General features: G+C 44.2%; 1 protein-coding gene across 1 annotated transcript in view; it reads right to left on the bottom strand.

Moving 5' to 3' along the window:
• Positions 1-18359, bottom strand: part of RAB38 (RAB38, member RAS oncogene family) — a 58899-nt gene extending 40540 nt beyond the window's left edge. The window contains exon 1 of the mRNA XM_069759271.1: positions 18010-18359. Coding sequence (XP_069615372.1) covers positions 18010-18211 — 202 coding nt within the window. The 5' untranslated portion in view covers positions 18212-18359. The remainder of the gene's footprint in view (positions 1-18009) is intronic.
• Positions 18360-19995: the final 1636 nt, after the last annotated feature.

Here is a 19995-nt window from a genome sequence, read left to right as displayed (position 1 = left end):
ACCTATCAAAGGCAATCATGTGACATGTCATGTGATACATCTGGTATGAGTGGGGCCACGCCTTCTAAATGACCTGGGGCCCTGTCATCTTCTAATCTACCCTTAACCACGAGAAACAGCTGGGATCTCCACCTCCACAGACTACAACCGTGGTCTCCACCACCACAGAGTAGAGCCGGCATCTAAACCATGACAGGTAATAGCTGAGGTTTCCACCACCACAGTTAACAGCCAAACAGCCGGCGTCTCCACCACCAAAGGTAACAGTTGGGGCTCTACACCATCACAGGTAACAGCGGGGTCTCCTCCATCACAAGAAATAGCAGGGATCTCCACCACAACAAGAAACAAGCGGCAGGCATCTCCACCACCACAGGTAACAGTTGTGGTCTCCACTATGACACAAAAAAGCTGGGGTCTCCACCACCATAAGAAATAGCTGGTGTCTCGAGCATAACAGTTAGAGTCTATACCACCACAGGAAACTGTTTCGGTCTCCACCACCACAGGAAACAGCCGGGGTCTCCACCATCACAGATAACAGATGGGATCTACACCACCACAGGTAACAGCCAAAAAGCCGGCGTCTCTACCATCACAGGTAACAGCCCGGGTCTCCACCACCACAATTTTCAGCTAGGGTCTCGACCATCACCGATAACAACTGGGGTCTCCACTACCACAGGAAACAACCTAACAACCAGGGTCCCCACCACCACCATAAGTAATAGCTGGGGTCTCCACCACCACAGTCAACTGCCGGGGTCTCTACCATCACAGATAACAACTGGTGTCTCCACCATCACAGAAAACAGTTGGGGTCTCCACCACCACAGTTAGCAGACCGGGTCTGCACCATCATAGGTAACAACTGCTCCACTGATAAGAGTCAAGGCCTTCACCAACACTAATAGCAGCCACTGTCTTCACCAAAGATAACAACCAGGGCCTTTAACACCACTGGTAACCATCAGTCATCAGGGCTTCCACCACCACAGTTAGCAGCTAAGGTTTCCATCACCGTCTGCCAGTATTGTATTGTGATGTCACAGCTGTAGTCAGTGTGCAGAGACTGGAGCGGCGGCGGAGTGTCACCATTGGACTAAGGGTGCGTGAACAGGGCTGTGTTAACATAATAATCAAATAGTGTTCACTCTCCTTCGTTTCAACGCTGGCTCTCCACGGCTGCTTCAGTCTCTGTGTATTGGCTGCAGCGGTGACGTCAGTCAGCGATGGTCAAAAAAGGCCAAAAGTCTGTAACCTCTCTAATAAAGAGAACCACGAGCAAGTATCTGTTGTGAATTCCGCTCTTGGGCTCCCTCCGGTGGTTGTAAGTGGCACTTTTGTGAGTTCTGCTCTTGGGCTCCCTCTTGTGGTTTCAAGTGGTATGGCTGCTCCTTGGATTTAGCTGTCAGCAGCTGCTTCTACTGATTGTCTTTTCTGCTCGGCTATTTATGCCTGGCTCTTTCCTTCAGCCAGTGCCACTTGTAAATGGTTCCTGGTTGGATTCACATCTCTTTGGATTTCCCTGTTATCCTGACCAGTTCAGCAAACCTAAGTTCTTGCTTGCTCTTTTCTGTCCACAGATTGTGGACTTATCCGTTCTGTGCTTTCTATGTTTGTCCAGCTTATCAGTATGAATTAACTCTGTGTTACTGGAAGCTCTGGGTAGCAGATTTACCCTCCACACCTTTAGTCAGGTGTGGAGATTTTTGTAATCTCTGCGTGGATTTTTGTAGTGTTTTATACTGACCGCACAGTATTCCATCCTGTCCTATCTATCTAGCTAGACTAGCCTCCTGTGCTCATCCTGGTTTCATTCTGTGTATGTCCTTTCCCTCTCCACTCACAGTCATTATTTGTGGGGGGCTAATCTATCCTTTGGGGATTTTCTCTGAGGCAAGATAGTTTTCCTGCTTCTATCTTTAGGGGTAGTTAGCACTTAGGCTGTGACGAGATGCCTAGGGAGAGTTAGGAGCATCCCACGGCTACTTCTAGTGTTGTGTTGAGCTTAGGGACTGCGGTCAGTACAGATACCACTTCCTTCAGAGCTCGTTCCATGTTGCTCCTAAACCACCAGATCATAACAGGTATCCCATATGGTGCCACAGTATGGGATAGGGACTGTGTGTGCCAGTGTATAGCGGCACCTTACATAGGCACTATGTGGTAGTTTATTGAACGCAGATGTTTGTAAGTTATATGGGTATTGGCTGTGATAATTCTCGTATAATTGTTGTTTGTTTATACATTGGCAGTATTTTATCGGCATTAGAATGGAAGTCATATTTGAGTACTGTATGGCGGTATTATTTAGTCTCTGAAATTATTTGAGTAATATTTAAGCACTGTATAATAGCATCAGTTGGTCACTGATGAAGGAATACATTCGCAGTACCCAGGTCCAGTTGCCAGGTCAGTATTACCCGACCGCAGGACGCGAGCCCTGTGAAGCGCCTCCTACCTGCCAACGTCACTGGCTCCTCTTTTGATTAGGCGCTCTGGCACGACACAAGGCAATGACGACATCGAGACGGCTTTTCAAGAGAACGGCTGAGGATGCCAAGAGGAGGCGGTGTGCAGGCGGTTTGAGTACTAACTGACCGTTAGACAAAGGTTCTCAAAATCAATTAACTCATCTCTCATCACTCTATAGCAGTAATTTGGGGCATTGTATGGCACTAAATTGAGCACAGCTGTATTATTTAAAGGGAATCTGTCACCCCAAAAATCGTATATGAGCTAAGGCCACCGGCATCATTCTGTAATGCTGTAGATAAGCCCCCGATGTAACCTGAAAGGTAAGAAAAAGAGGTTAGATTATACTCACCCAGGGGCGGTCCAGGTTTTGGTCTGGTCCGATGGGTGTCGAGGTCCGGGGCCTCCCATCTTCATGCGATGATGTCCTCTTCTTTGCTTCCAGTCACGGCTCCTGCAAAGGCGTACTGATTTGCCCTGTTGAGGGCAGAGCAAAGTACTGCAGTGCGCAGGTGCTGGGCCTCTCTGACCTTTCCTGGGGCCTGCGCACTGCAGTACTTTGCACTGCCCTCAACAGGGCAAATCAGTATGCCTGCGCCGGAGCCGCAGTGTGAAGACAAGAAGAGGACGTCATCGTAAGAAGATGGGAGGCACCGGACCAGACTGCGATGCCTATCGGACCAGAACAGAACCAGGTCCGCCCAGGTAAGTATAATATAACCTGTTTTTCTTACCTTTCAGGTTACATCGGGGGCTTATCTACAGCATTACAGAATGCATTACAGAATGCTATAGATAAGCCCCTGATGCCGGTGGCCACAGCTCATATACAATTTTTGGGGTGACAGATTCCCTTTAAATACTGTATGGCAGTATTATTCTGTCACAGTAAGGCAGCATTTTTTGAGCACTGTCAAACAATCATGTCTAAGCACTGCATGGTAGTATTATGTGAGTACAATATGGCAGTATTATTTGGTCACAACAGTGTTATTTGAATACTGCATGGTAGTAATATGTGAGCATTGTATGGCAGTATTATTCTGTTATTGTAATGCAGTATTTTTGAGCACTGTAAAACAATAATGTCTATGCACTGTATGGTAGTTGGAGCGCCCCCAGACACAGGGCGACGCGTTCTCGGTACCGGGCCTCTCTGCTTCGGTTCTGAGGCTGTCACGGTGGCTAGACTCGGTCCGCGACCCTGCTAAGGGGCGTCCAATAAAGGTGGTACAGTCTGTCAGGGGTTCGTGACGCCACCTGTGGTGTTCGGTCAGGGTGACCGATGCTGCTGTGGGGTCCGCTGGGGTGATGTGATGGCAGCTGGATGGTATACCTTCCCACAGGTGAAGTATGTCCCCAGGGCTTCCCAGTAAGGTAGATGGTGATGGTGTGAGATGCAGGCAATAACGAGGACACAAGGTTGCAGTCTCTTTACCTCTTTACTGATGACTTCAGGATCCTCAATCCAGAGCACGTTTAACAGGGCTCTCAGAGACCGGCCGGTCCGATGGGCACTTCCAGAGTCTCCTTCGCAGATGGAAATCGTTGCCTACCACTAGCGCCTGTGTGTTGTAGTCCTACCCTGCTGAGCATTCGGAATAGTCCTCACAACTGCTGTCCTCGTTCGTCGTTCTCTACAGCTCTCTCTCTTTCTTTAGTTCCAGATGTTGCTAGTTTCTCGTCCCCCAGTATGTTTTGGCTAGGACGCACCCGTATGATGGGAAGGCCTGGAGGTCTTCCGGGACCCTAGAGACGCCCCTCTCCACGCGTTGCCCCCTATGTCTTCTTAGGAAATTTAAGGTAGACAGCCAACCTATAATTAACTGTCCTGCGGAGTTCGAAGTAAGGCCTAGAGTCAGTTACTCCCGCGGTGTTCCGGTCACCGGCTACGCGCCTCAGTAGAATGTTGCCTCGGTCTCACGGCACGACTCCAACTGGCTCTCCTTTGTGCTTGATCTCGTTTACACTGTTCCACAATATTCTTTCCCTTCGTGTCTCTTTCTTAGGATACCGCCGCAAGGTAGTACAGGCGCGGTTCCGTTACGTTCTGTTCTGTTCGCTATGCACCTGCCAGGTTCCCACGCCTGACAGGGACCACCCCTGTGTCTTCTCCCTGCAACACCCCCTGCCACGGGATGTGGCCTGAATCCAACCCAGTCAGCTTCCAACTAACTTCCTCCCCGACCCCTAGTTTTACCAGTGTGAGGAGTGGCCCAATAAATAAAGCCTTTTTCTCCCCCTAGTGGCCAGAGTGTGAAGTGTAATGTGTTCTGGTGATACCTGGTCAGGAGAATTCCTTCAGTGCCATCAGACGTACCATCACTCCCCTTAGTGGCAGAGCGTCATACTGCAACAACCAGATCTCTGGGGCGCTGCACTAGTATTATGTGAGTACAATATGGCAGTATTATTTGGTTACAACAGTATTATTTGAGTACCGCATGGTAGTATTATGTGAGCACTGTATGGTAGTATTACGTGAGCACTGAATCGCAGTATGGCTTAAATACCTTATGGCCATATTATTTGGCTATAGTACGACAGTAATATTTGACTACTGTATGGCAGTAATATTTGAGTACTCTATGGCAATGTATTTTAGTATTTTTTTAAAATATTGCATGGCAGTACTCATGAGTCAGACTGCTTAGTGCAGTCGAAACACGTCGACTGGGTCATGTCGACCATGTAAATTTTTCTTTTGTATGCACTATATTTTCTTTTGAAAAATAAAAAGGAAAGGAAAATTCAGTCCTGTTGAGCCAGACTCCAATTTTTTCTATTTTCCTTGATGTGAGGCCAGGGCGAGGCCGGTGTCTGAGCCCCAGGTGGATGAGCATAGAGCCACTGGGTGAGCTAGAATCAAGTTTCCATATATTTTAGTATTTAAATACTGTATAGCCGTATTATTTAAATACTGTATGGAGGTAGTATTTGAGCACTGTATGGAAATATTATTAGGTCAATATAAGCCAGTATTATTTGGGTCCTACGTCTTTAATAATTGCAATACATGATCTAGATCACTTTATGTATGAATATATATATATATATATATGTAACTAAAAAGTAATAACAAACTGAAAATTGTGGCTTAGGAAACAGGCAAATCACATCAACGGAATGGCGCTTTCTTATACTAGCTGGTACTACAATCAGTTTAGAGCCCTGTAATCTCTCTCCCAATAGTAACTCATTGTAGCAAAACAAATGTGTAACGTACTTTTAGCTCTTTGCTTAAACTAATATAATCCATCAAAAAAATGTCTCAAAGTCTGGAAAGAAAAAAAAAACCTGCCTTAATCTGTCTGACTGGCACCCACCTCCATTCACAAGTTTTCCTGACCTCTAGTAGTGGAAATCTGCCGTTTTTGTAATTGTAGATTTAGTTTTATAGGGAAGGTTATTCGGCCACTGTACAACACTACACTATTGTATTTATAGGGGATTTATCACACTTGGGATTATGCTGGATACTATTTCTTAAAGAGCGAGTACAAATAAAACATACAGATTTAATTATGTTTAGGAGCTGCGGAAAGCTGGGTGACTTCTTTAGTCGTTCGCTCTGCAATTTTATATGGAGGTATACGGTAGAATACAGTTTGGTAAAAACCCCGCAGAAGTTGATTCCCTACTAATATCTTCCCTTCTTAGCTTGGGAACTGCTGAAGGGGCGGGGTTTAAGCAGACGGGGAGAGGCTCCTGCTGCAGAAAGTTGTCGTCTTTTTGCCAGACGATGGACAGTGAGGGTGAAGAGGAAGGCAACATGGACACAGCTGATCTTCTGAGACACAGAGAGGAATATATATATATATATATATATATAGTATATATATATACATATATTGTAGGTGTTGTACTCACTTGCGTGAGTCAGAAGGAAGACAGGAGGCTTGTTCCATTAAAAGTTCATATGGGTTTATTGCTTCATCAACCCAGAAGTCAAATAGAAAACAAAAAGCCTTCCGATCAGGCATAAAAAATACAAATCGCCATAGCAAGGCTCTGCTTGGCCAGGCCTGTGGGCAAACAGGCTGGGGTAGCATCTAATATTCAGGCTTGGTTAGGAGCCAAAAACACACAGGAGACATTCTCCCTCCCAATATACAGACCATGTGCCAAACAGCCTCCATTATATAGGCTGTTAACCACACCCAGAGGTGAGGTATATGGGTAGCAAGACCAGTCCACCTCTCACAGCTAAACGTAACTCGTTCCCAAGTGCAACAAACAAACCTCTTAGTGCTCTCATGCACTAGAGAAAATACTCTGGGTTACATCGCAGAGACAAGCAATCTCTGCAACACATATCTCCCATCGACTACTCGACCATTAGCCACACTACATGCCTCCCCCATCTGCCTTGGGGCTTGGCACTTTCTACTGCCAGACAAGGGATTCTCGAGAGGTCATCAGCATTACCATGTAGCTTCCCTGCTCTATGCTCTACATGAAAGTTGAAATCTTGTAGGGCTAAGAACCAGAGGGTGACCCAAGCATTTTTACCCTTTGTTTCCCTCATCCATCTGAGTGGGGCACGGTCAGATACCAATCTAAACTTACATCCTACCAGATAGTACCGTAATGTGTCCACCGACCGCTTTATGGCTTCCTACTCAGGTAGAGAACAGCGTGCTCCTCCCTGTGTATCTCTTGGGAAAGGACTGCTCCTTTCTTTTCTTTTTCCGTACATTCCTAAACCAAGAATCTGCAAAAACCCTAGTCCATGCCCTCATCATCTCCCGCCTGGACTACTGTAACCTACCGCTCTGTGGCCTCCCCTCTAGCAGTCTCGCACCCCTCCAATCGATTCTAAACTGTCCCCCTGCTATTCCCCGGCCTCTCCCCTCTGTCAATCCCTTCACTGGCTCCCTATAAGGCTACTTTCACACTAGCGTTTTCTGCAATCCGTCACAATGCGTCGTTTTGCAGAAAAAACGCATCCTGCAAAAGTGCTTGCAGGATGCGTTTCTTCCCCATAGACTTGCATTGACGACGCATTTGCGACGGATTTCCACACGTCGCATCCGTCGAGCGACGGATGCGTTGTGCTTTTGCGGACCGTCGGGAGAAAAAAACGCTACATGTAACGTTTTTTTCTCCTGACGGACCGCTTTTTCCGTGGCTGGAACTCCGCCCCCACCTCCCCGCACTTTACAATGGGGCAGCGGATGCGCCGGAAAAATGCATCCGCTGCCTCCATTGTGCAATGCAGCAAACGCTAGCGTCGGAATCTCTCCCCGACACATTGCAACGGGGAGATTCCGACGCTAGTGTGAAAGGAGCCTTACCCAGATACTCCAGTACAAAAGCCTAACCATGACATACAAAGCCATCCAGAACCTGTCTCCTCCATACATCTGTGACCTCGTCTCCCGGTACTTTCCTGCACACAACCTCCGATCCTCACAAGATCTCCTTCTCTACTCCCCTCTTATCTCCTCTTCCCACAATCGCATACAAGATTTCTCTCGCGTATCACCCCTACTCTGGAACCATCTACCCCAACACATCAGACTCTCGCCTACCATCGAAACCTTCAAAAAGAACCTGAAGACCTACCTCTTCCAGCAAGCCTACAACCAACATATGAGGCATCCGTTTGGAGTATAAACTCTTTCTTAAACTTGACGGTTACCAGAACCTATTGCTTACACAGAGCCCCTTTCATTTTTTGAAAGGCCATCTCTGCTTCTTCAGACCATTTGACCATTACCGATTTTGTCCCCTTAAGGAGGTTAGTCAGGGGAATGGCCGTCATAGCGAAGATCGGGATGAACCTCCTGTAGTATCCCACAATCCCCAGGAAGGCTTTAACTTGTTTTTTTGGCAGCGGTCTCTGCCATGTTTAGATTGCCTCCACTTTACTGATTTGGGGTTTAATCTCGCTTCTACCCACTACATATCCCATGTATTTGGCTTCTTTCCCCAAGGCACATTTCTTCGAGTTTATTGAAAAGCACACCTACCTTGGAGCATCATACACCTTCTGGACCTTTTCCAGATGACTCTCTCAGTCCGGGCAGAAGATAGCAATATTGTCCAGGTATGCCACTACATATTGCTTAAGGGGCACAAGGATTCTGTCCATAGCTCTTTGGAAGGTTGCTGGGGCCCCGTGCAGACCAAACGATATTCGAACATACTGGAAGCATCTGTCCAGCATAGAAAACACTGTCTTCTCCTTGGCAGCCATTTTCCCGGAGTCCACTGCACTTGAAACCATGGAACTGTGGGGGGCTCTGGTCTTTCACAAAATGTCGGCAGGGCCCCTCGCAGCACCAGAGACCCTGGGGCCCCTCTTCACCACAGGCACCACCCCTGGTAAGCAATAAGGCGCATGGATTATAAGAAGCACCACCATTATATTAAAAAAAACTTTTTTTTCCTATTTTTCTTCTCAAAATTTGGGGTGCGTCTTATAATCCATAATATTTTTTAATTCTAATATGAGAAACAATTCTTGCACAAAAAGGCACATTTGTCACTTAGGAGCCTGCAGTAGTTTGTATACAATCCTTGTAGGTTCTGCACTTGAAACCATGTGGCCTGTATAGGACAACACTAAAAATGAGTTGCTGGTTTCTAGGAGAAGAAATATTTTCAGTACAAAAAAAAAAAGTCACAAAACATAACCCATATAAACCCTATAACAATGAGTGGGGTGCTCCTGCTCCTTCCATGTGCATTACTGATATAAATGGATACTTTTGCACAGAAATTCCATTTGTTCTTCTAAACAGAATGAACAGAACATACTGAATTGTGAACGTAGCCTTAGGATAACAACAGTGCTTTCTTATACTACTACTAGATGGTTTCCCGATTCTAACGCATCGGGTATTCTAGAATATGTATGTAGTTTATTTATAAAGATTTCAGAATAATGCAATTTATACACAGGATTCGGCCGGCCGAGCGCGACCAATTAGCGAAGCGCCAATTCGCGGCCGGACTGCACCTGTCGCTGATTGGTTGCGGCCAGCCATGACCAATCAGTGAAGCCAGGGCCAGCTGCAGGTTTTTGAGGGCCCCGGGCGAAAGAGTCTCACAGCCCACGTAGCATAGGCACGTAGTAAATAGCATAGCCACGTAGTATATAGCACAGCCCCGTAGTATATAGCACAGCCATGTAGTATATAGCACAGCCACGTAGTATATTGCAGAGCCACATAGTATATAGCACAGCCTACGTAGTATATAACACAGGCCACGTAGTATACAACAGCCATGTAGTATTTAGCACAGCCACACAGTATATTGCACGGCCACGTAGTATATAGCACAACCCACGTAGTATATAGCACAGCACACGTAGTATATAACACAGGCCACATAGTATATAACACGGCCACGTAGTATATTGCACAGCCACGTAGTATACAGCACAGCCCACATAGTGTAGAGCACAGCGAAGTAGTATATCACACAGCCCACGCAGTATATAACACAGCCCATGCAGCATGTAACACAGCCCACGCAGTATATAGCACAGCCCACGTAGCATATAGCAATGTGGGCACCATATCCCTGTTAAAAAAAAAGAATTAAAATAAAAAATAGTTATATACTCACCTTCTGGCGGCCCCTGGATCCAGCCCAGGCCTTTAGCGATGCTCCTCGCGACACTCCGTTCCCAGTAATGCCTTCTGGCAATAACCCGTGAGGATGTAGCGGTCTCGCGAGACCGCTACGTCATCATCTCGCGAGACCGCTACGTCATCTGGGGTCGATGCTGCAATGCATTCTTGGGACTGGAGCGTCGCGAGCAGCGGGAAAGGCTGCCGTGGACGCCGGCAGGTGAGAATATAATGATTTTTTTTTTTTGTATTATTATTTTTAACATTATATGTTTTTACTATTGATGCTGCATAGGCAGCATCAATAGTAAAAAGTTGGTCACACAGGGTTAATAGCGGCGGTAACGGACTGCTAAAACGCTATGTGGGCGCTGGCTGGAGGGGAGTATGGAGGGGCCAATTCTTGGCTGGACTGTGCCTGTCGCTGATTGGTCGCGCCCAGCCGTCCATGACCAATCGGCGACGCGGGATTTCCGTGACAGACAAACAGACGGAAGTGGTCCTTAGACAATTATATAGATAGATACGTGTGGTTGGGGTATAAGGATCTCAATAATGCCACCTGTGTAATGTGTGTGTATTTGAGCATGTCTTACACAAGATCAATCTTCTTAACGATTGTTCATCAATCAAGTCGGCATGGGTTGAAATCGAGGTGAAGGACGCTAAAAAAAAAATTTAAAAAATGACTATGTGTGCAATGTGTGTGAGGGGCACAGAAGAGTGTGCGTGGTGTCAGTGGAATCAAATTAGATTTTACAAAAATTGAGAGAGTCAAGCATAAATGTAGAGAAGATTAGAGGATTTTTCTTCATTCCTGTACACAAATAGCATGTAAGTGTCTTGTAAACCTCTACGTTTCCCCCAGTTAATTTGCCTGCCTTTAGCTGGAGTACCGATGATGGCAGTGATGGGTCAACTCAGCACCTGTGTCATTAAAGTCTGGGGAATTAGACAAATTTGTGGAAAAAAAAAAAGAAAGTTTAGTTAGTCTTTTAAAAGCTTTTGTTTTGTGTTCTAAACCCCCTCTATCGTTGTGATGTTTCTGGGATGGCGGAATGTTCCCTCCACGGTGCTCTCAGTGAAATGCTCTGGAAATGCTGAGAATTTCAGCTCATTTTCTGGTTTCTTCGGCAGGAAGCGGCATCATATGATCTGACAGCACATGACCTGCAGCATCTTACACAAGCTCGCATTGTGTAAGATGTTATCTCTCTCGTTACGTTCCGATCTGCGCCCTGTGTCACTGCGCGGCCGCACGAAGCCGGAGAGGCAAAATCAGCTGGAACATTGACGGGATATTTACAATATTTGTGAGTAAATAAATGTAACAAACCCCTTATTGTGCAGCCACATATCCCCCCTACCCTCCTAATCCCGTCATTTCTTATAGCTAAAGATGCAGCAAACCTGAATTATTTGGTACAAATGATGTTATTTGTGACTATATAGAGGACTCTCCCTCTCAAGGGTGAAACATCTGGGAGTAGGGGGTGGCATACCAACTTCTAAATTTGGACCCCTTATAGAAATATATGGAAGATATGGCCATGGGGTTGAAGTTTATGGAGAAAGCCAAGCAGCATCTTCGACAGAAAGTGCCATTAATTGGCATCCTTGGTTGTCTCAAAGATGGGCAGTGTATCTTCTATTTCTTATATACCACCAACATATACCACAGCACCTTGCAGACATTGTCATCACTGCCCCCATTAGGCTCACAACCCACATTCTTATCAGTATATCTGGGGATGAAATTGGAATTCCCAGAGAAAAACCAATCCAAATCCTTGCAGATGTTGTCCTTGGTGTGATTTGAACCCAGGACCCCAGAGCTGCAAAACAACAGTGACAACAACCACTGAGCCACCAGGGGTGAAATTAAAAATTGGTGGGTGGAGCAAGGCAGAAAAACCATAAACAGGCCAGTGGATGGTAGAGACCTTCATAGGATTCAGATATAGCTGCCCCCAGACCTGGCAACTGTCTCGATGTCCAATTGGATATTTAGGGGATGGGCAATAAAATGAAAAGAACCCCGATCAAGGCGTCACATCAAAAAAGGGTTGTCAAAATTGCACACACAGCACTCACAGAAGCTATTTTTTTCTCATTTTAGACTCTTTTAAAGCATACTTGTTATAAGGTTAATGTGGGCAGTTTTTGCTCTTATTTTATTTCTGCTTCTCCCCCGAGTATTCAATTTTTAGTTTTTTTTATTTAAATCCGCCATACGGTCCTAGAGATATAGGCCTTTAAGTTTAGTGCAGATTTGTATGGTCTTTACATAGGAGGCGTGGCTCACAGACTACCTATGAAGAGCATGCCTAAAGACACGCCCCAGAGGATCATGCGAGCCACGCCCCTCTGGTAAAGGCCTTAAAAATTCGCACTAAATAAAAACAATTGTATCTCTGGAAGCATATGGCAGATTAAAAACAAACAAACAACAGAATACTCAGAAGAACGGCGGGAATAAAATAGGAGCAAAATATGACCACTTTTGGCCTGGTGACAGTTTTTTTAACAACTATACAGCAGTTATGAATGCGACATAGACAAAAAAAATCAGATAAAAATGGTACTGATCCAAGACACCATGGAATTTGGTCAGAGGAGTAAAACACGTAGGGATAATTGTAATTGCACAATTTTTATCATGTCGCACGCTTATGAATGACGGAAAACCTTCAGCATGGTAATTTCTTACAATTCCTTATGTCCCCTGGTAATTCCTTAAAAAACTTGTTTTTGCACTGATACATTCCAAGTCCCATAAGAAATATTATTTTTCATTTGACGTATTTGTTTCCTATGGAATGAATCTTACTTAAGTGCCATTTTGGGTTTCATTTTATTTATTCTTTAACACTTTTTATTCAGTGCTTTTTTTTCTTAGCGGAAGGGGAGTTTGGATGGAGAAAAAAAACAACAAAAAACTGCAATTTTTTAAAAAGTGCCTGATAACTAATGGCCCCTATTCAGCAAAGAAATTATTTTTTGCCATAAATTGGTTTGAAAAGTCGTAAAATTATGGCACAAACATTTTGCGACTTTTGTTATTTCCGCACCAGGTTTTCCCAGCTGTGCCAAAATACCGTGACAGGGGCGCGATGTCGCAGCTCGTCTAATTCATGACGAACTGTGTCGTTCGCTAAAGGTAAGATTTCTGCCGTGTCCCACGGAGGCTTCTCTTCATGAATCTCCAGTCTTGATGAATTGAGGCCAAGGCATTTATTTTATTAACATGTTACTTAGTAAAGGGCTTTTTGTAAGATGATTTTTTTGTGTGTGTTTTTTACTATTCCTTTGATTTTATTTTCCAAAAACGTTTTAATCTATTTTTTTCTTAGTCCCACTAGTGGTTTTGAATGTCTAATCTTCTGATTCCTCAGGTAATACTGTAGTTATGTGTGCCCCGACTACATGGCATCACGGATGTGTTGCGTGATGGCAATTCTCAAACAAGTCGCGTGACTGAAAACCATCATCCGTGCTAATTATCTTTATCTTTCTGTCACGTGTCTATTTTAGAACATCCAAATCACAGATAAGTTAAAACCAAGTTGCTTGTGACTTGTACTGAAGTCTGTGGTAAGTCAGTCACGTGTAAATTACTTCTAGCATCGGAAAATCCAACACGTTTGGAAACAGTAGCAGGTAGCAATGTAAAACCATAGGAAATCATCACATGTAGCCCTGACGAGCACTACGACCTCTGGCAAGGCCTTCCAAAATGGCCGACCTGTGGGCCGTTGTTAGGCGTCTGTACACCATAGCAACCAATGGCGCCTCACAGTTCTGATTGTGTCCTGGGCATCTAAGGGGTTCAGTGGTCTTAATTGAAGCTATTAGAGCAGAACGTCAGCGTTATAGTACAACCTGTCCCACAAATGACGGCACAATCATGGCTCCTCAGCCCACTCCACCATTGCATCATTACAGTACGACAACTTGACAGAACTGCACAGTTTTCAAGATACAGTACAGACCAAAAGTTTGGACACACCTTCTCATTTAAAGATTTTTCTGTATTTTCATGACTATGAAAATTGTACATTCACACTGAAGGCATCAAAACTATGAATTAACACATGTGGAATTATATACTTAACAAAAAAGTGTGAAACAACTGAAATTATGTCTTATATTCTAGGTTCTTCAAAGTAGCCACCTTTTGCTTTGATGACTGCTTTGCACACTCTTGGCATTCTCTTGATGAGCTTCAAGAGGTAGTCACCGAGAATGGTTTTCCCTTAACAGGTGTGCCCTGTCAGGTTTAGTAAGTGGGATTTCGTGCTTTATAAATGGGGTTGGGACCATCAGTTGTGTTGTGCAGAAGTCTGGTGGATACACAGCTGATAGTCCTACTGAATAGACTGTTAGAATTTGTATTATGGCAAGAAAAAAGCAGCTATGTAAAGAAAAACAAGTGGCCATCATTACTTTAATAAATGAAGGTCAGTCAGTCCGAAAAATTGGGAAAACTTTGAAAGTGTCCCCAAGTGCAGTGGCAAAAACCATCAAGCGCTACAAAGAAACTGGCTCACACGAGGAACGCCCCAGGAAAGGAAGACCAAGAGTCACCTCTGCTTCTGAGCATAAGTTTATCCGAGTCACCAGCCTCAGAAATCACAGGTTAACAGCAGCTCAGATTAGAGACCAGGTCAATGCCACACAAAGTTCTAGCAGCAGACACATCTCTACAATAACTGTTAAGAGGAGACTTTGTGCAGCAGGCCTTCATGGTAAAATAGCTGCTAGGAAACCACTGCTAAGGACAGGCAACAAGCAGAAGAGACTTGTTTGGGCTAAAGAACACAAGGAATGGACATTAGACCAGTGGAAATCTGTGCTTTGGTCTGATGAGTCAAAATTTTAGATCTTTGGTTCCAACCACCGTGTCTTTGTGCGACGCAGAAAAGGTGAACAGATGGACTCTGCATGCCTGGTTCCCATTGAATTGAAAATGAAGGCATACTAAACCAGCATGGCTACCACAGCATCTTGCAGCGGCATGCTATTCCATCCGGTTTGCGTTTAGTTGGACCATCATTTATTTTTCAACAGGACAATGACCCCAAACACACCTCCAGGCTGTGTAAGGGCTATTTGAATAAGAAGGAGAGTGATGGGGTGCTACGCCAGATGTCCTGGCCTCCACAGTCACCAGACCTGAAGCCAATTGAGATGGTTTGGGGTGAGCTGGACCGCAGAGTGAAGGCAAAAGGGCCAACAAGGGCAAAGCATCTCTGGGAACTCCTTCAAGATTGTTGGAAGACCATTCCCAGTGACTACCTCTTGAAGCTCATCAAGAGAATGCCAAGAGCGTGCATAGCAACCATCAAAGCAAAAGGTGGCTACTTTGAAGAACCTAGAATATAAGACATAATTTCAGTTGTTTCACACTTTTTTGTTAAGTATATAATTCTACATGTGTTAATTCATAGTTTTGATGCCTTCAGTGTGAATGTACAATTTTCATAGTCATGAAAATACAGAAAAATCTTTAAATGAGAAGGTGTGTCTAAACTTTTGGTCTGTACTGCATATTATTACTTAGCTTCCGCTTGTACTTGATCTCCATGGACTCCTGGCTCAATGGAGGCAAGTTTTATTACAGTCCCGCCCCAAAATGGGTGTTCTGGGGGTAGGTCAGAATGGTGTTGGGGACTTAAACATTTCGCAAAATGATGGCAACAACACGGCACAGGGTGGGTTACTTTTACTTTGTCCCCGTGTAGTATTTATTCTACCTTCTTTTTTGTGTCGGTATCAAAATGAGGATCCGTGCTGGTGCCGGATTGCACGTTCACAGCTACCATTGCCCCCTCCACCCTACTTTTTTTTTGTTCATAGCAAAAACGGATAACCTCGGTAGGATCCGCATCATGGCAGCACAGGAAGTACAGAAGGGTGAGACCACTGACTGCACAGAGTTTGTTTGTAGTCTGTAACCATGGAGACACCTATATCTGCATAGAAGCTGTATACACAAAATGCTAAAATTCGCAATCCAACTTCCATTCATAACCATGAACACTCAGGGGTCAAGTCCCTTAAAAGTTAGGAAACACCAGTGCGACCCTGGCTATTTTACCGTATAGGGCCTTGCAAACTCTTCCTTTCGAGCCTTTTAGGGGTGATCTAAGGGTTGAGGTTTAAATGTCCCATTTGGAGCATTATATTGATGCTAAGTATACCATAAAAGGTGAAGCAACAGATTAGAAATGGCGTATAGCACTCTAGGTACAGGTTATTTTACAGATTTTTGCATTGGGGCCCCTGACCTTCAAGCTATACCTCTGATGGGCCCCATAGTAGTTGCATGGACTACCTCTAAAAATAGTTGCTGTTCTCTTTTCCCTAGGCTGCAGATGTAGCAGAGCTGAGTTGATTATGTAGTTAATATAAATATAAATCTCGCACATCCTAAACTCAGAAAAACTGATGATGAACCATAGGCAAATTCCACTCTGCTACATCTGATCAAAGACATTTTAACTTTCCGAACAAGTAATTACTGCAGATTAAAGTAAATTCGGGAACTGCACTGCATTTTATCCTCGCTGTGTGACATTTGGCATACCCATGTTAATACATTTACTAGCGGGAGTTCTGCACCAGCTTCATTCGTATGTAGCAGAGCTGAGTTTCACACTAGGCACGAGTCACTGTGATATTAATTGCCTTAATAAAGAATCCAGTAAAGGGGTCAAATAACGGATTCATCATGGAGCCTGAAGGATTCCATAATGATTCATTAATACGGCATAATCCATTTTTCTGGATAATGATGCGGAGCTAATTACAATTCCAGCTCTGCTACATTGACAAAATGTTACTGTAAATTATTAAAGGGACATTGCATTAATACCTCTTTTAACGGGTAAAATTTAGGACAGAACTTTCTCGCAAACCTCATAGGAAAATTTGATTTACTGCAACGGCAGTATAAAAGTCAAATAATATGAAAAATAATCAAATATTTTAAAATACATTTCTATTAATATTAAGTTATAACAAACAGTATAGGATTTGCTGAGTCACAATATATTCATAAAACGCACTCACGTAGCATTTTTTTTTTTTTAAATTTCGGTTAAAATAGGTTTCTGCATAGATTTTTAAAAATTGCTGCAAAAGGCGACGTCGTTTTCCCGCAATTTCGGAAATTTTCATTAAAAAAAAAAAAGCAACTTGACCACGTCGTGAGAACATGGCATGAGGCTTGGCACCCATGTACTGTCTCAGGTTGTGCCAGCGCGGGACAGAACTGATCTCTTAGATCCAATCACCCTGATGTGCATTCATCTGGTGTCCGTAGCCCAAAAAAATAAAGGATGCACACAAAAAAATGTTTTAATTCGGCTACAAAGCTGATGAGCCATATACGCAGAATGAAAACTGTATGATCACTTCAGCCATCAGTTTCTCCGATGTTTTGCTACCGTGGAAAAGAGAAAAGCCAACGAATCGCCGGATGTATAGAAACCAGTCCAAAAAAAAACCAAAAGCTGAAAATTAAAAAAGGTTTTTCGGCTCATGAAAAATTGTGGGTCATAAAATAAAAAATAATGATCAAGTTCCCTTTTTGAGGCTCTCAGCCGTCCCCCAACACCTCTATTCTTGTTACCTGGAATGTCAAAAGACTGGGATCTCTGGGATTCCAAAACTGATATTTCTCAAAAATTGTATCTAGGCCCGTTTTCCTGATTGATTTACAATACTACAATGGTCATCAACCTGTCACTGTTCAGTTTTTAGGAAACGAAAGCTTGCACCACACTGGAGGTTGTAGTTTCGCAAACCCGGAGAGCGACAAGTTGGATTTCCCGACACAGCCATACGGATGCTCACGTGGGATCAAAACCCCGCTAAAGTGTCGAATCTCAACCAGGTGACAATTCCAGAATAAAAAAAGAACTGTTATTGCTCCACTAACCTGCGATGTCCCATAGCTGTAGACGGACCACGGTATCTGAGTCCCAGCTCAGCACCTTTAAAGCGAAATCTACCCCGATGGTAGCACGGTAATGTGGCGAGAAGTTCTGGTGGACATAGCGTTTGATAATACTCGTCTTGCCAACACCCAGGTCACCAATCACCAGGATTTTGTAGAGATGTTCCGTGTTATGGCTGTGCATCTTGATTCCCAAACTCCCAAAAGACTAATCCCATGCTCTGCAGCAAATTCTTGCCAGGGTCATGAGGATGGAAAGGGGGAGGGATGAAGGAACAGCCCTGATGGAATACAAGGGACACTGAAAGGGGAAAAAAAGCATCTGTCGAAAAGTCAGGAAAAGAGTCTAGGAGGTCTCAAATTATCACAAATGTGCAGACAAATGGAGCGAGATCAGAGAAAACGGAAGCTTCTGTGGCATTATTGCATCAAGATAAGTTGTAGATCGAGATCTCTCTGGTTCACATGATGTTGGGTCATATAACACATTTTTTTTATTTCTTTTACCAAAAAGTTGTGTTCATATTTACAATACAGATTTAACTAGACCAGGACTGGGCTATTTAGCCCGAGGCACATTTTATTTTATTTTTTTGGTACATGCGGTTTAGAGAACTGTAACGGTAGGTACACAGGTCAGTAAATGCTGCTGGTTCGACGCTATTTACTTGTGCTGCGTCCAGATGTTACAGCATAGTGGATGGGATTTCTTCAAATCTTATGCCCACTATGCAGGCACAAACGCCGGCAGATTATCTGCAGAGACGGACATGCGGCGCTTCTCTCCAGACCGCAGCATGTATTTATCTTGCGGAGACACGAGCCTTCGCAAGATAAATCTCACCCGTCCAATGTATTGGATGCGGTGAATCCACACGATTCAATGATCACATGCGGATTCACCTGCATTCAAAAGTTGGCAGCGCTTTGGATGCAGCGGACGTGTGCTGCATCCAAAGGGCTGCCAATTACTGACCGTGGGCACATGTTTCCTCATTCAAATAGTTTTTGCATCTTTTATTTATGTTTTCATGTTATCTTTTGGCCTATGTCAGGCAATGTCAGTGAGAAAATAGAGTACTTGTCTGTTTTACACTTTTTTATTATGACCTCAAGGGGAGTACTGGAATACATTTTATTATTTGTTTCTATTTCTGTAACATCCAAATGACCCTGGCCAAAAGTTCACATACCCTGGTGATTTGTGCCTGATGACATGAACAGAAGTTGACACAAATGTATTGGAATGGCTCCTAAAAGTAACATCCTCATCTGTGACCTGTTTGCTTGTAATCAGTGTGGGCATAAAAGCTGCATGAGTTTCTGGGATCCAGACAGACTCTTGCATCTTTCATCCAGCCACTGACGTTTCTGGATTGTGAGTCATGGAGAAAGCAAAAGAATTGTCAACGGATCTAGAGGAAAAGGTAGTTGAACTGTATAAAATCTGAAATATTGGCCTACTGAAATGTATAATCAGTAAAAGCACTCAATACTTGGTCGGGGCTCCTTTTACATCAATTACTGCATGAATGCAGCATGGCATGGAGGCAATCAGCCTATGACACTGCTGAGGTGTTATGGAAGCCCAGGTTCCTTTGATAGCAGCCTTCAGCTCATCTGTATTGTTGGGTTTGGTGTCTCTCATCTTCCTCTTGACAATACCCCATAAATTCTCTATGGGGTTAAGGTCAGGCGAGTTTGCTGGCCAATCAAGCACGTGATACTGTTGTTTATAAACCGGTTATTGGTACTTTTAGCAGTGTGGACTGGGGCTAAGTCCTGCTGGAGAAGGAAATTTCCATCCGGCAGAAGGAAGCATGAAGTGCTCTAAAATTTCCGGTAGACGGCTCTGCTGACTTTGGTCTTGATAAAACACAGTGGACCTACACCAGCAGATGACATGGCTCCCCAAACCATCACTGATTGCAGAAATTACATACTAGACCTCAGGCAACTTGGATTGTG

This window comes from Ranitomeya imitator, chromosome 3 (genome assembly GCF_032444005.1).
Source record: "Ranitomeya imitator isolate aRanImi1 chromosome 3, aRanImi1.pri, whole genome shotgun sequence".
NCBI lineage: Eukaryota > Metazoa > Chordata > Amphibia > Anura > Dendrobatidae > Ranitomeya > Ranitomeya imitator.
This window is presented reverse-complemented; position numbering and strand designations above follow the sequence as displayed.